At 44.4% G+C, this 12,345-nt stretch overlaps 6 protein-coding genes across 7 annotated transcripts; 2 read left to right on the forward strand and 4 right to left on the reverse strand.

Moving 5' to 3' along the window:
* Positions 1-265: 265 nt before the first annotated feature.
* On the reverse strand, positions 266-3,037 carry LOC108049081 (tetratricopeptide repeat protein 8). 2 transcript variants are annotated; one of them, XM_017130130.1, is made up of 5 exons: positions 2,976-3,037; positions 2,066-2,529; positions 921-1,786; positions 673-861; positions 266-495 (listed from the first exon to the last, which is right to left on the reverse strand). In XM_017130130.1, the coding sequence occupies exons 2-5, from the start codon at positions 2,457-2,459 to the stop codon at positions 277-279; spliced, it is 1,668 nt and encodes a 555-aa protein (XP_016985619.1). In that variant the 5' UTR covers positions 2,460-2,529; positions 2,976-3,037; the 3' UTR covers positions 266-276. The 2 variants fall into 2 exon arrangements, with proteins under 2 accessions (XP_016985619.1, XP_016985620.1); XM_017130131.1 differs by lacking the exon at positions 2,976-3,037 and adding an exon at positions 2,641-2,677.
* A 607-nt stretch (positions 3,038-3,644) lies between these two features.
* LOC108049075 (ADP-ribosylation factor-like protein 16) lies at positions 3,645-4,374 on the reverse strand. The gene has a single exon (XM_017130121.2). It carries the CDS (start codon positions 4,221-4,223, stop codon positions 3,645-3,647), a length of 579 nt encoding a protein of 192 aa, XP_016985610.1. The 5' UTR covers positions 4,224-4,374.
* A 187-nt stretch (positions 4,375-4,561) lies between these two features.
* LOC108049135 lies at positions 4,562-5,102 on the forward strand. The gene has a single exon (XM_017130210.2). It carries the CDS (start codon positions 4,632-4,634, stop codon positions 5,055-5,057), a length of 426 nt encoding a protein of 141 aa, XP_016985699.1. The 5' UTR covers positions 4,562-4,631; the 3' UTR covers positions 5,058-5,102.
* A 157-nt stretch (positions 5,103-5,259) lies between these two features.
* LOC108049136 (60S acidic ribosomal protein P1) lies at positions 5,260-6,197 on the reverse strand. The gene is made up of 2 exons (XM_017130211.2): positions 5,988-6,197; positions 5,260-5,850 (listed from the first exon to the last, which is right to left on the reverse strand). Exons 1-2 carry the CDS (start codon positions 6,057-6,059, stop codon positions 5,584-5,586), a joined length of 339 nt encoding a protein of 112 aa, XP_016985700.1. The 5' UTR covers positions 6,060-6,197; the 3' UTR covers positions 5,260-5,583.
* A 931-nt stretch (positions 6,198-7,128) lies between these two features.
* LOC108049128 (ribonuclease H2 subunit A) lies at positions 7,129-8,368 on the forward strand. The gene has a single exon (XM_017130203.2). It carries the CDS (start codon positions 7,190-7,192, stop codon positions 8,231-8,233), a length of 1,044 nt encoding a protein of 347 aa, XP_016985692.1. The 5' UTR covers positions 7,129-7,189; the 3' UTR covers positions 8,234-8,368.
* A 315-nt stretch (positions 8,369-8,683) lies between these two features.
* LOC108049127 (F-box-like/WD repeat-containing protein ebi) lies at positions 8,684-12,031 on the reverse strand. Its single transcript, XM_017130202.2, has 3 exons — positions 11,641-12,031; positions 10,371-11,569; positions 8,684-10,302 (listed from the first exon to the last, which is right to left on the reverse strand). Exons 1-3 carry the CDS (start codon positions 11,696-11,698, stop codon positions 9,457-9,459), a joined length of 2,103 nt encoding a protein of 700 aa, XP_016985691.1. The 5' UTR covers positions 11,699-12,031; the 3' UTR covers positions 8,684-9,456.
* Between the last annotated feature and the right edge of the window lie 314 nt (positions 12,032-12,345).

The following is a 12,345-nucleotide window of genomic DNA, read 5'->3' on the forward strand; positions in this document are numbered from 1 at the left end:
AAGACATTTCGCAACATGAATCCATTTGCATTGACCGCAACCGAGGTACGAAAGGAAAATGAAAGTCATTCATCGCGTACAGTTAACAAGTACTTGGCACTTAGCACCTGCAATTCCTCTCTTAACAGACAAATTTGATTAAAGCTATCAATTCCTTATTTATTAAAGGTCTTCGATATAGACCGTTTGAGATAGATAACCTTTTCGAAAACATAAATGTACAATTTATAAATGTGAAATATATATTTAACTCCCCATAATGATTTCTCCTTAAGTTCACAGCTTGTAGTGCGCATCCATAAACTGCAGATTGAAGGACACTTCTGAACCTTCGGGCATCACATCCTTGGCTGCATTTAGATAGGACTTGGCTCCCATAATATCGCCGCCTTGGGCTGCTAATACAGCTAAGTTATTAAGAGCAGCTCCATTTTGGGCATCTGAAGTAAGACTTAATTGAAGGCATCGCTTGGCCAGATTAAAGTCACCAGAGGTCTAAAATAAAGAAAATAAATGATTGTATTCTCGAAGGACTTTTTAATATTATTCAGAACATAGATGCGATTAAGAACAAATTTAAAGTAGTTAAACATTTTTCGTAAAAATCATATTGTTCGAGAGCTTAAGGATTATCTATTAATTACAATTGGAAGAGAGGCGCACACTACTTACCACCGATACAAAGCTGAGATTGTACCAGATGTCCGCCTTTTGCTCTGGTTGAGTGGCGAGGGCCAAAGCCCTTTGGAAACAGGGTAAAACCAAATCTATTTGCCCGCCATACAGGCAACACAATGCTATATTGCAGTAGAGCTCAGGCGAATGGGCTCCCAAAGACAAAATTCTCCGGTAGTACATTAGCTATGTGGAAATGAATTGATCAATAAGATGTCTAATTATCCCTATTTGAAGGTTTTTACTGCCATTTCCGGATTGTTGTCGTAGAAGTAACCCACGGCTATGCTGGACAAAGACTCCACATTGATGGGCTGCAATTTTGCCACTAATCTGTACAGCTGCAGTGCATCCTCCTGTTGGCCCATGGCCTGATGAATCCTCGCCTGCTCCAGACGATAAGTGACATCAAAAGGTCGCGAATCCACCACTTCGCTGATCAAGAATAAAGCCTTTTCAGGCTGCTTAATTCGTTGGTAAAGTCTGGAGAGCAGTAAATAGGTATCCGGATGGGGAAAGGTGGCCAGGGATTGCTGAAGAAAGGGCTCCGCCTTTCGGGGATAGTGGAGGGCCAAGAAGCATCGACCCATCTGCTGTTGCCACCACCAAGACAGGTTGGATGCCGTGGATCCGCTGGGCTTCTGTCGCTGGACTTCCAGAACCGCTTGACACAAGGAGTGGGCTTTCTGCACATCGGCCTCGTGGTAATAGAGGAACTGGAACAGGGCCTTGACCAGGGTCTCTCGTTCGGCGTAGATGGTGGGATTGAGACGGGATGCCTGGTACAGCTTGGCGGTGGCATCACCCACATTGAAGGCCGCTGCCGAGGTGGCTCGGATTCTGGAGGCAGTGCCGCAACGGGACGCGGGTCTTTCACCGCCTCCTAAGGAGGATCCAGGTCGACTGAGACTCGTTCCCGGTCGAGCCACAGCCGCCGATCCTGGTCTAGAACTGTTTAGGCGACCGTCGCTGGAGTGGGCCACCCCGAAACCCCTGCTCCTTGCCTGCTGCGCCCTTTGACTGGTGAGGGGGCGTGGCTGGAAAGCGGTCTTTATGCTGCTCCCCGGTCGAGCGGCCGTGGCTATACGCTCGAACTCGACTTCCTCGTTGGCTGAAAAAGTCGTACATTTTTGATTTTGTTTATATTTTCATTGGATCATTAATGCTACAAGAATATCCCCTTTTTTTAGGCACTTATAATAATACAAATTTAATTTAAGTCGCGACTTTATGACAAAAGGCACAAAACGCTGACTTTCTCAACGAACGAAGAAAGCGCACTTATTGGGGGTTAAATATTATTAGAAATCGTTCTAACTAGTGGGTGCTTAAGGTTTAATATAAAGTGTAAAGAATATTTAAAATACCCCGAAGATTGTCACCTACTCACCCTCGTCCCCGTCCTCATCCACCTCCAGATCGTCCAGGAAGACGCGCTGCGTTAAGGCACGCATCTTTAATTGCCACACGCCCTCCATCAGCCAAGTGGGCATCATCATGGAAGCCCCAGAGTCGCCGGCCCCAGGTCCTCCTGCTCCTGCTCTTGGCCTGGGGCCAATGCGTTGCAAATTGCTACCGAATCTGCTGTGCTCCGCCTGCTGCTGCTGCTGCTGCTGCGGCTGGTGCTCCACCTCCTCCTCCTCCTTGGTTGCGAACAGTTGGACATGGCCATCGTGACCGGCCTGCAGGAGTGCGTTGCACAGCTCCGCACAGCGCTCGTAGGAGCGGCGGCGGTAGAGGGACACCGCCCTGAAGTAGTCCAGCTCCAGCGTCGCCGTCGCCATCGATTCGCGTCCTTCGTTTTCTGCCGTTACACTTGGGAAAATGTTCTGCACAAAATATTTTATATTCCGCCTAAAAAGAAAAGGTTTTAAAATTATATTTGTTGTTCAATTAATAGAATATAAATTTCTAAAAAATATTAACCCAGTGCTACAAACATTGTATTTAAGTTTTTTTTTTTACTTTTTAAATACTTAATGCATTTGATTTTTTTCTGTGCAATGTGTATCTGTGTCCGATTCAAGTGTTTGAATTTCTTGGTTTTGCTCGTTTTTTTCGGGTTATTTTGCTGCGTTTTGATCACTGGAATTTTAAAACCGGATGCGTGTCATTCCTCTGCCCCTCGAAAGCCGAAATCCAGGCACATCAGGAATGTGGCTGCTGCCTCTGCTTCCTGCCGTTCTTGTCCTTCCTCGCCGCCACTGCGGATTCGTCTGGGACCGAATCTGGTCTTAGTTCCTGGCTCGTCTGCATGCCATCTAATTTTTCTATGCCCATAACTAGTACCTCCCGCCTACCTCTTTTCACCGGGACTTAATTTGTTGATTCCTCCGCTGCGGTTTTCTGTGTTCTGAATCGACTGGCCTGTGGCAGGTATATATGTACATATACATATGCGCCACGTAGAAAGGGTCTTCCGGTTCGGTTCTGTTTGGCTCGCAGTACGAATTGATTGCCATGGAGACCTGGTAGGCCAAAACATTAATTGGTTTTGCAGTGCGACTGTTCTTGTCCCTGTTGGGACAATTCTGGCTAGACCACACCCTGTGAATCTACCTGGCATTCTAATTCCAATTTAAGTTCAAATCATTAAAAGTTAATTGCCCATGTAGGTAATATATGAAACTATTTGCTCGACTCGATTTCCCGGAAGCATCTACTACTCATGGGAAAATAAGTTTTGGGAAATGTTTCAATTGTAAACAAAGAAATCAACTATTTGCTGGCATATTTTAGGAAATATTTCAATTTATTCTATTATCTTAAATACACATATGTTACAAGAACAACACATTTATTAATATTGAAACATACAAAGAAATCTTGTTAATAATTTATAAATATTCCATAGTAAGTCTAATATTTTTGGAAAAACAAGACAAATAACATGCTAAATACAAAAATTTTTGAAGATAGAAGAATTAGTTTACTATTTATATTTCATTTCAATTGCGATGAATTTATTTTTAGGGCATCTGCAGCCAATTGTATATGGGATCCAGTCCCACTTTGGTAACCGCACTGGCCTCCACAATGGTCACCTGCTGGCGGATCTGCTTCTGCAACTTGGACATCTGCAGCATGAGCAGAGCCTCATTCCGCATCTGGCGGTAGGAGTAGTCCATTTTGGCCAAAACCAACAGGATCTTGACCTTCTGCAGGCGCGGCTCGGTTAGGATTGAATAGAAAAGAACACCGGCGGCGGAGATCTGGCAGAGATTGGATGTGTCCACCACATAAACCAGCTTCTTGACGTCCTCGAAGTACTGCCGCCACAAGGGAGCCATACTTCCACCGATCTCCAGGATCTGTATGGACTTGGGAAGATTTTTCCCACCATGCGGTATGTTTACCTGCGTATCTGCAGGTGGGGGCCTGGGCTTATCCCCGTGGGGCGATTTTGTTGGGAAATGGATGCGATAGATTCCAGTTCCAATAGTGGGCATTGAGTAAGTCGTCTCATCGATGGAATCTGGGTCTTGTAAAGCTTTCAGCAGGTGCGTTTTACCGGCCCTTTTGGGACCCAAACAAATGCATGAAGACATCTCTGTTTTATTAACTTTATTTATAGATCAAACAAAAGTAACCTTGGTAACCAGAAAATAAATTAAAACTCGGTAAGAGAAGCCAAATGACATGGGAATGTGTGAGAATTTTACAAAACTTAGTTTATTAACTAAACTCGTTAGTTTTTGTACTATTTTCTCGAGCAAATGTTTACGATTTAATTCAAATCCGATAAGAAACTGCAATTTTATAGGCAGATAGTTATCGGTGCTATATATAGTTCAAAATTTTTCCGACAGAGAGCATTGCCTATAAAATTGAATAAAGACAGTTGTCAAGTGGCGGCATCTGCTGAAAAAAAGTTATGCTAGTATTTTTAAATTTACACACTGCGGTCACACTTCTTGCTGTCTCATTGTATACAATTTCGAATTTCACCCAAAAAAATGACCCCGGCACTAGATATACCCCGTGAAATCGGATTCAACCAGCAATTCTCAGTAAATGTAAACGGTGTACCCACGGAGATAGTGTTCCATGGATTCGCCAACAAGTGGTTCCTAGTGGTAACCCAACTGGGCAAGATTCCTGGCATTTACAATGTGCACTTCGATGTCAAAAAAGATGAACGAGTGATTCCCTATCTCCATGGACCCGTGGATAATCCGGAATTTCACGTGTCGGTGCCCATAACGATGAACTGTTGCCTGGGCTTGGATACAGATGAGACTCGCAGCGCCATCCAATTCTTAGTCAACAGAACCGGACTCCACAAGTGCCCCTCGGAATTTGTGGTGGGACTGGGTCTCAAACAGATCGACGGACCCAATCTGAGAGCCCTGGCCAAGGTGCTTGAGGAGATGATCTTCTAGTTTACATTCTTATCAATTAATAAACACTTGCTATATGACAATGTTTTTGTACAAAGATTAAATTGTTCAGCCTTTCCATCGTTGTATATCGCATATTTCCCAGAACTGCATATTTAAATATCAAGCGATACGAAAAGTACTTTAAAAAGTATAAAAACCTTTCCCTATTTATGAAAATAAAGACAATTCAACAGATAAAAAGTACCTGTCATTATTTATGGGCAACCTCTATCTCATTTGATTTTTCTTTGAAGAGGATCCATATTCATATCCTAAGGGATTTCACTATACGAGAATGAATATGAGGTTACTCCAAAAAATACAAAAAATCAGCACCGTTCTAGTAAATAGACAACCATCACTTTTTTTTTAGCAAACGTCTTCTATATTTCCTCGAATTTGTACATTAAAACGTGTACGCAGGTCGGGAAACATGGTACACGTTCACCACTCGAGGATTAGAGCACAAACACAACGGATGTCAGGTTGTCTAGAAGGTCTCTAGGGGATTCCGGTGTCAGCCAGCTTAATCGAACAGACCGAAGCCCATGTCGTCGTCGGACTGGTCGGACTCCTCCTCCTTCTTCTTCTCCTCCTTCTTGGACTCGGCGGCTGGAGCAGCGGCGGCGGCTGCGGGGGCAGCACCTCCGGCGGGGGCGGCACCGACTCCGGATCCAATGTTGGTGATCAGATCCTTGACGTTGATGCCCTCCAGGGCCTTGGCGAAGAGGCCGGGCCAATAGGGCTCCACCTCGACGTTGGCGGCCTTCAGAATGGTGTTGATCTTCTCGCCCTGTTAGGAATTAAGAAATATTATTATCACATATAAATGGGTAGCTCGCTTTCTCGTAGGACCCGCAAATCATCCAATATCTATGCCCGATGGCTTGGGATTTGAAGGATTCGCGGACCACGGAACAGAAAACTTACGGTGACTGCAACATCGTCATCGACCAGGATCAAGGAGGCGTAGACGCAGGCGAGCTCAGCTTTGGTGGACATGTCGAAGTGCTGTGGCTAATCACTGATTGTGCAAGTTGCCAAAAATTAATTGTTTATAACAAATGGCCTTAGCTCGGGACGAGAACAAGCACGCTGGTCAAAATCCTAAACCGGAAAGAGATGGAAAAGGTAGAGATGGAATAGAAACTGTTAAAACATCGATAACCTTATCGTTGAACCGGTTGTGGAGCTATGGTCGATAGCATCACGAGAGTATGGATAATATTTGGGGTATTCAACGAAAGGTTATGTATATTGCTAAATGTATTTCCAGGGATTGTAATTATTTTAACTTATACACCAAATATTACATGCTAATTACTAAATTTAATTTCTTTAATTTCTTGGACCAATCTTTTCATATCCTTGTATTAGGATCACTTAAATATTCCTGGGATATTTTTATTCTAAGACTTAATTCAATTAAATTCAAAATAAAACTCGTAAGGCCTCGACTGATAAGGACTCAATAACTCAATAACGGGGTCCAAATGAATCTTTGTTAGATTTTGTACAAATCTTGTTTCATATCCTTGTTAAGGTCTTACAAAACTACAACCAAAATTTTCAAAGTTTTTAAAAATTGTAAATAATAATTATTTAATTAATTTTTAATTGCCAAAAATAAAACATAAAAAATAATTAAGCCAATTTTAGTTTTAAGTAGAAAACAATGTAAATTCTGGGTAAACTTTTGTGATCTCATTACAAGGATACGTAACACAGAAGCTGCAGAGTACAAATGAGTTTTATTTTGAGCGAAACATTAAACATTGAAACATTGATATATAATATATTTGATTTGTTTTTTAATCAAAAATAATAATTATGAACTAAGTTTTATCAAATTATTCAAAAATAATGAATTTTCATTAAAGAAAAAGGTAATAAATCAAAAAGTTAAATACTATTGTAGGAATGCATATATGGTACACAGAGAATGAATTTGGTGAAAACATTAATATCTAGGCCGATTATATGCAAGTGGTTTTTTTTTTTCTATATATAGTCATTATTAAGCTGAACTATTTATTTTCAGCCCTAATATATGGTCACCCTGCAATCTGTGCGGTAAGCTTGGGCACACTATGATCTATGTTATAAGTAAACAATAAAAAAGGCGCGCAAAGATGTCGGACCAAGAAGATATAGAAATCAAGCAGGAAAACCAGACTGTGCATGATACAGACGAGAAAGACAAAAAGCATGAAGATGGGGATATAAAGGACACTTGCAGAATCAGCTCCCTGAAAACACTGGGACCCTTTATAGCCGCCAAGGAAAACAGCCGAAATACGGTTTATCTGAGTGATGTCCCGGATATTTGCAAGGATAAACCCTGCATGCTCGGCGTGGACGAAGCGGGGCGTGGTCCTGTTCTGGGACCCATGGTATATGGAATTTCGTACTGTCCGCTTGATAGCAAAAAGGCTCTCGAGGATCTTGGATGCGCCGATTCCAAACAATTGACCGAGGAAAAACGGGATGTCATATTCAACGATATAAACACTAAAGAATATGCCACCAGTTGCATAGGGTGGGCCGTGGAGATCATATCGCCGAATACGATCAGCACAAGCATGTATCGGCGATCCAAGTGCTCCCTGAACGAGGTTTCCATGGACTCTGCCATGGGTTTGATCCAACAGGCGATCGATGCAGGCGTTAATATAGCAGAAGTGTATGTGGACACAGTGGGTCCGCCGGAAAAGTACCAGGAGAAGCTGCTCAAGCGCTTCCCCAGCTTCAAGATCACCGTGGCCAAGAAGGCTGACTCTACCTATCCCATTGTCTCGGCAGCCAGTATATGCGCCAAGGTCACCCGTGATCATGCCCTCAAAGTTTGGAAATTCCCCGAGGGTTTGGTCATCAAGGACAATGCCTTCGGAAGTGGCTATCCTGGAGATCCGGTCACCAAGAGATTTCTGGCCGACCACATCGATTTGGTGTTTGGATTTCCTCGCCTCGTGCGCTTCAGTTGGTCCACGGCGGAAAACGCTTTGGCGGACAAGGCCTACGACATGGAATTCGACGAGCCGGACACCGATAAACCCAAGTATGCAGGCACCAAGCTTACCAAATTCTTTAAAGGCACAACCAAATCCGGCGAGGTGATCCGCGATGAGTGCCGCTTCTTCAAGCAACGACATCTGGGAAATGTCATGGATTTTTAGGAAATATAGTTGTAAAATATTGCCTTAGTCTTTGAAAAACCGTCTAATTTAATGTTAATTCTCTTACCTACATAGTTTATTTTTAAGTAAAATGTATGCGAGCTAATAAAGTTCAAATATGATATACACTAAAAACCAAATGTGTAGTTTCCGTGATTTCAACGTTCATACAGACGGTCATAGCTAGTTCAAATCGGCTTTTGATTCCGATTAAGAATTTATACACCTTATAGAGTCGGAAACACATCCTTCTACCTTTTACATACTTTTCAACGAAAACTATATAAACTTTTACTCTACCTTTACCGGGTGTAAATATATAATCCAGATTTATAGATTTTGTGATCTCCCAATTTACTTCAATAGCTTCATCTTATAATCCTTTGTTTTCTTCAGATTCAGACAAAAACCAAAACTTAAAGCCCGCACTAGCCAAAATAAAAAACTTCATTTAATTTTAATCTTTAATGGATTTTGCAGATGTTTTTGTGTTTTCGCCAATCTTGGGTTCTTAGGATTATGTTCGTTTACAGACTACGTGGGGCTGCAGTTACACTGTTCTGAATGTATGCGTGAATCGGTCCGATCTGATCTCGTTTGATATCCAATCATCTTAAAAGTAAAATGATGGGTTGGTTTAAGGATTTGGGAGGGGCGTTGTGGCTGGCATCTTCGATCGACACAATTACAAAATGCATAAAGTTATACTAAACGATTTCTGTATAAAAAAGGACGACCTTAGAAACATAGAGCTTAAAACTAAGTTTAAAAAGAACCGAGTCGCATCCCGCTGATTAGAAGGGAACAACAACCAAGTTGGAGCCCATTAAATCTGAGGCGCATCTCGTTTTGTGTGACTCAGGACTAAGCGTACAAAAAAGACGTGGACAAAAGCAGAAGGATCTCAAGAGTTTAACCTTAAAGAGCTAATTAGAACTTAAAGCAATTACAAATACAGATTGCAGGGCGGGATAGCTAAGAAAGGAGTTACATACAGCCCGGATTCCAGCTTCAAACAGGTTAATGTTGGGAAAATTTGAAACAATAATATTTAACTCTCCATGAAAATGTAATTTGTGAATGTAAATCCAAATTAAATCATGTTCTAAGGCAAGTGAAATTTTATCGATTCAATGTCCACCAAATTAAGGGTTGAAAATGGGCACCTGTCGAATATAAGCGTTTGCTTAATAGACGAAATCCAGCAGCGGCTCTTCGGGAGATCAGAACTTCCGCAAATCCAGGACAAAAACGCTGCCATCGGAGGCGCTGGCGCCGACCTTAGTTCCTTTAGAGTTCCAACAGACCTCGAAGATGCCGCCAGTGCCCTTGTAGCTGTGCACCAGCTGTCCAGTTTGCGTGCTCCAAATGTGAACGCACTTGTCGAAGCTGCCGGAAGCCAAATGCTTGCCATCCGGACTAAAGGCCACCGAGTAGACCGGCTCCGTGTGCTTTGTCAACGTGTGGATGCAGCTGCCCCTTTCCACATCCCACAGTCTCACCGTGGAATCGAACGAGGCTGAGGCGAGGATCAGGTTAGTGTTGGGATTATTGGTTCCCGGCCCCGTCGGAGACCACTTTATCGTGTATATCTCCTTAGAGTGCGCCTGAAGATCGTGGCAGCAGCGATCGCGGTTCATGCTCCAGATCTTCAGAGTCATGTCATCGGAGCAGGAGGCCAGCAGCTGTCCCTGCGGACACCACTTGATCGCATTCACCTCGTTTGTGTGTCCCTTGAAAGTCTTGATGGGTTCATTTACTCCAAGCCGGCACACATGAATTCGCTGATCCGTACTGCACGATGCGAAGGCCTGATTTGTCTGCCAGTCCACATCCAAGGCTGGAGCACTATGGAAAGCAAATTGCTGGGTGCATTGGCCCGTGGATGCGTCCCAGATGATCGTTGTCTTATCCACTCCTGCCGAGAGTATGTAGTTGCCGCATTTGTTCCACTTTAGCGCGAAGATCGGACCCTTGTGTTGGCCCAAAGTGGAGGCCAGTCGTCCGTCCGTCTTCCAAATCCGGGCATAGCCGTCGTAACTGCCGGTGGCCAACAGGGACCCATCGCACTATAAGGAAGAAAAAAAGGAATTAAGAACTATAAATGGTTTAGGGGGAAGAAATAAATTCCCCTTACATTCCAGTCCAGAGAGGTGACGTCCTTGTTGCTGGGAACCTCGGCGCCGCCTTTCTGGATGCAGTGGCGCAGCACCAGCTGGTTAGAGTTGGTGTTCGCATCAGACATGTCCCAGATTCTGGCAGTGCTGTCCCCAGAACCGCTAGCCAGTAGATCTCTACTCGGATTCCAGGCGCATATGAACACCTCGCTTTCGTGTCCGCGCAGCACACGAGCCTTGGACTCGGGTATTTCGATGCTCTCGTCAATATCCATAGGAACAAGAGCTGCAGGAGTTCCGGCGCCTCCACCGGTGGACGAGGAGATGGTTCCACTAGGCGCTGAGTTCTGGGCCGCCGACGCACCCGTCTGAACATTGTTTCCTTGGGCTCCCACTCGAATCGTTACCGCTCCGCTGGGCGCCTTGGCTCCTGCTGTCGTGGAGGCTCCTCCAGCTGCTGCCGCGTCAGGATTGGAGGTGGACACAGTGCCGCCGGCGGGCGCAACCCCGCTTGAGGGTTGCTCCACGCTGCTTGAGGTGCTGCTATTGCCATTTGTGGAAGTGGAGGAGGCTGCATCGTCGGTGCTGGTGGCATTTGCGTTAACCGCATTGCCGCCAGATGAACTGCCTGCCTCATTCGAGCTCTGTGATTTCTTTTGACCTGCCCCTGGTGCTGTTGCATCTCCTGAAGTTGGGGTACTTGTGCTATTGGTTCCAGCGGTGCTTGCTTGATTGCTTCCAGCTCCATTGTTGCCGGTGTAGGTGGCTCCCGTGTTATTTGTTGCGTTTCCGCTGGAGTCCACTTCGCTGGCCGATTGATCTGTTGGCGTGCTGGTGCCCGTGGTGCTGCCGGCGGTCTTGTTTCCGGCTCCAGCGCCCGCTGCTCCTGTGCCCGGTTCGATTTTGATCTCTGGCTTGGCGTTGCTGTTCTGGTTGCCTCCTGCGGGGGCGGAGGAGTCCACTGTCCCGGATTTTCCCGGCTCTGTTTTCACAATGGGCTTGGGGGGCTTTACCTCTGGCATGACGGCGTCTATCAGCGAGAGTCCCTCTATGGGGCGTGCCACCTCGCCGTCCTCGCCCACGCTCCACTCTACTTCGGTGTAGAGGAGACCCTTTTGCAGGATGGTCAGCAGTGCGGCCGGAGGAACCAAGGCGCCATTGATGTTGCTCTGCGATATGTGCGACTCGATGCCAAAAACGTAGGCTGAGTGCAGAAAACCTGGGAAACGAGGATTAAAGAAGAGACAATAAAGGCATGTTCCCGACGCTAAAAGGGGGTGATTTACTCACCCGACTCCTGCAGGTATCGGTAAACCAGGAAGTTCACCTCGTCGCTGGAAAAACTCATGGCTGCCGGCTGTGGGCTCCTGCTACTGGCTCACTCCAAAATCTCCAATCTTCAATCCCAATTATGTTTTTGTGTGGTGCAAAAATTGGAATCTGCTGCGTAACAGATGCGTCTGCATTCGGCACGCTTATCGCTTCCCTCGCAGGCAACGAAATCCGGAGCTGCTCCTGGTCGTTTAGTGTGTCCTGTTGTTCCTGAGCTATCAATTTTGCCAGTACGCTGATTGCCGCAGAAGCATTTCACATATTTTTTCCACAAATAAGAACCACGAATCGAAACGCGCAAAAAAATGGCGGAGTAATCGGACGGTGCGCGCAGAGCGAGGTGGCGCACTTATGCATTTTGTGACGTCACAAGTTTTGGCAAGTGAGTTAAATTATATAAAAACCAACTAAATTATATTCAGGAGACTTAAAACCATGTTTTACCAATATTGAACTTAACTTAATTTACTTCTAACTGTAACATTTTTTTGATATATATATTTTTGTTCATTTATTGTAAGGAGTCATAATAAAATCATATAATACACAATAAATGACAAGTTTTTAATGTTTAAAAGCGCTTGAGTCATTAAAGAAAATAGCTGTAATTTTAGGTCAATTGAGAATATGATTATGTTATGAATGTTATATTGTATGAAACGA

The sequence above is a fragment of the Drosophila rhopaloa genome, unplaced genomic scaffold, assembly GCF_018152115.1.
Source record: "Drosophila rhopaloa isolate 14029-0021.01 unplaced genomic scaffold, ASM1815211v1 contig_2, whole genome shotgun sequence".
Lineage (NCBI taxonomy): Eukaryota > Metazoa > Arthropoda > Insecta > Diptera > Drosophilidae > Drosophila > Drosophila rhopaloa.

Excerpts from the sequence above, each read along its gene's own strand:
- LOC108049128 (XM_017130203.2), top strand. The coding sequence starts at position 7,190 with ATGTCGGACCAAGAAGATATAGAAATCAAGCAGGAAAACCAGACTGTG.
- LOC108049135 (XM_017130210.2), top strand. The coding sequence starts at position 4,632 with ATGACCCCGGCACTAGATATACCCCGTGAAATCGGATTCAACCAGCAA.
- LOC108049081 (XM_017130130.1), bottom strand. The coding sequence starts at position 2,459 with ATGGCGACGGCGACGCTGGAGCTGGACTACTTCAGGGCGGTGTCCCTC. Across the intron at positions 1,787-2,065 it reads GGATGAGGACGGGGACGAGG|CCAACGAGGAAGTCGAGTTC; the intron begins GTGAGTAGGTGA and ends CGACTTTTTCAG. Across the intron at positions 862-920 it reads ACAACAATCCGGAAATGGCA|CTAATGTACTACCGGAGAAT; the intron begins GTAAAAACCTTC and ends ATTTCCACATAG.
- LOC108049127 (XM_017130202.2), bottom strand. The coding sequence starts at position 11,698 with ATGAGTTTTTCCAGCGACGAGGTGAACTTCCTGGTTTACCGATACCTG. Across the intron at positions 11,570-11,640 it reads CCGATACCTGCAGGAGTCGG|GTTTTCTGCACTCAGCCTAC; the intron begins GTGAGTAAATCA and ends CTCGTTTCCCAG. Across the intron at positions 10,303-10,370 it reads TCACCTCTCTGGACTGGAAT|TGCGATGGGTCCCTGTTGGC; the intron begins GTAAGGGGAATT and ends TCTTCCTTATAG.
- LOC108049075 (XM_017130121.2), bottom strand. The coding sequence starts at position 4,223 with ATGTCTTCATGCATTTGTTTGGGTCCCAAAAGGGCCGGTAAAACGCAC.
- LOC108049136 (XM_017130211.2), bottom strand. The coding sequence starts at position 6,059 with ATGTCCACCAAAGCTGAGCTCGCCTGCGTCTACGCCTCCTTGATCCTG. Across the intron at positions 5,851-5,987 it reads ATGACGATGTTGCAGTCACC|GGCGAGAAGATCAACACCAT; the intron begins GTAAGTTTTCTG and ends AATTCCTAACAG.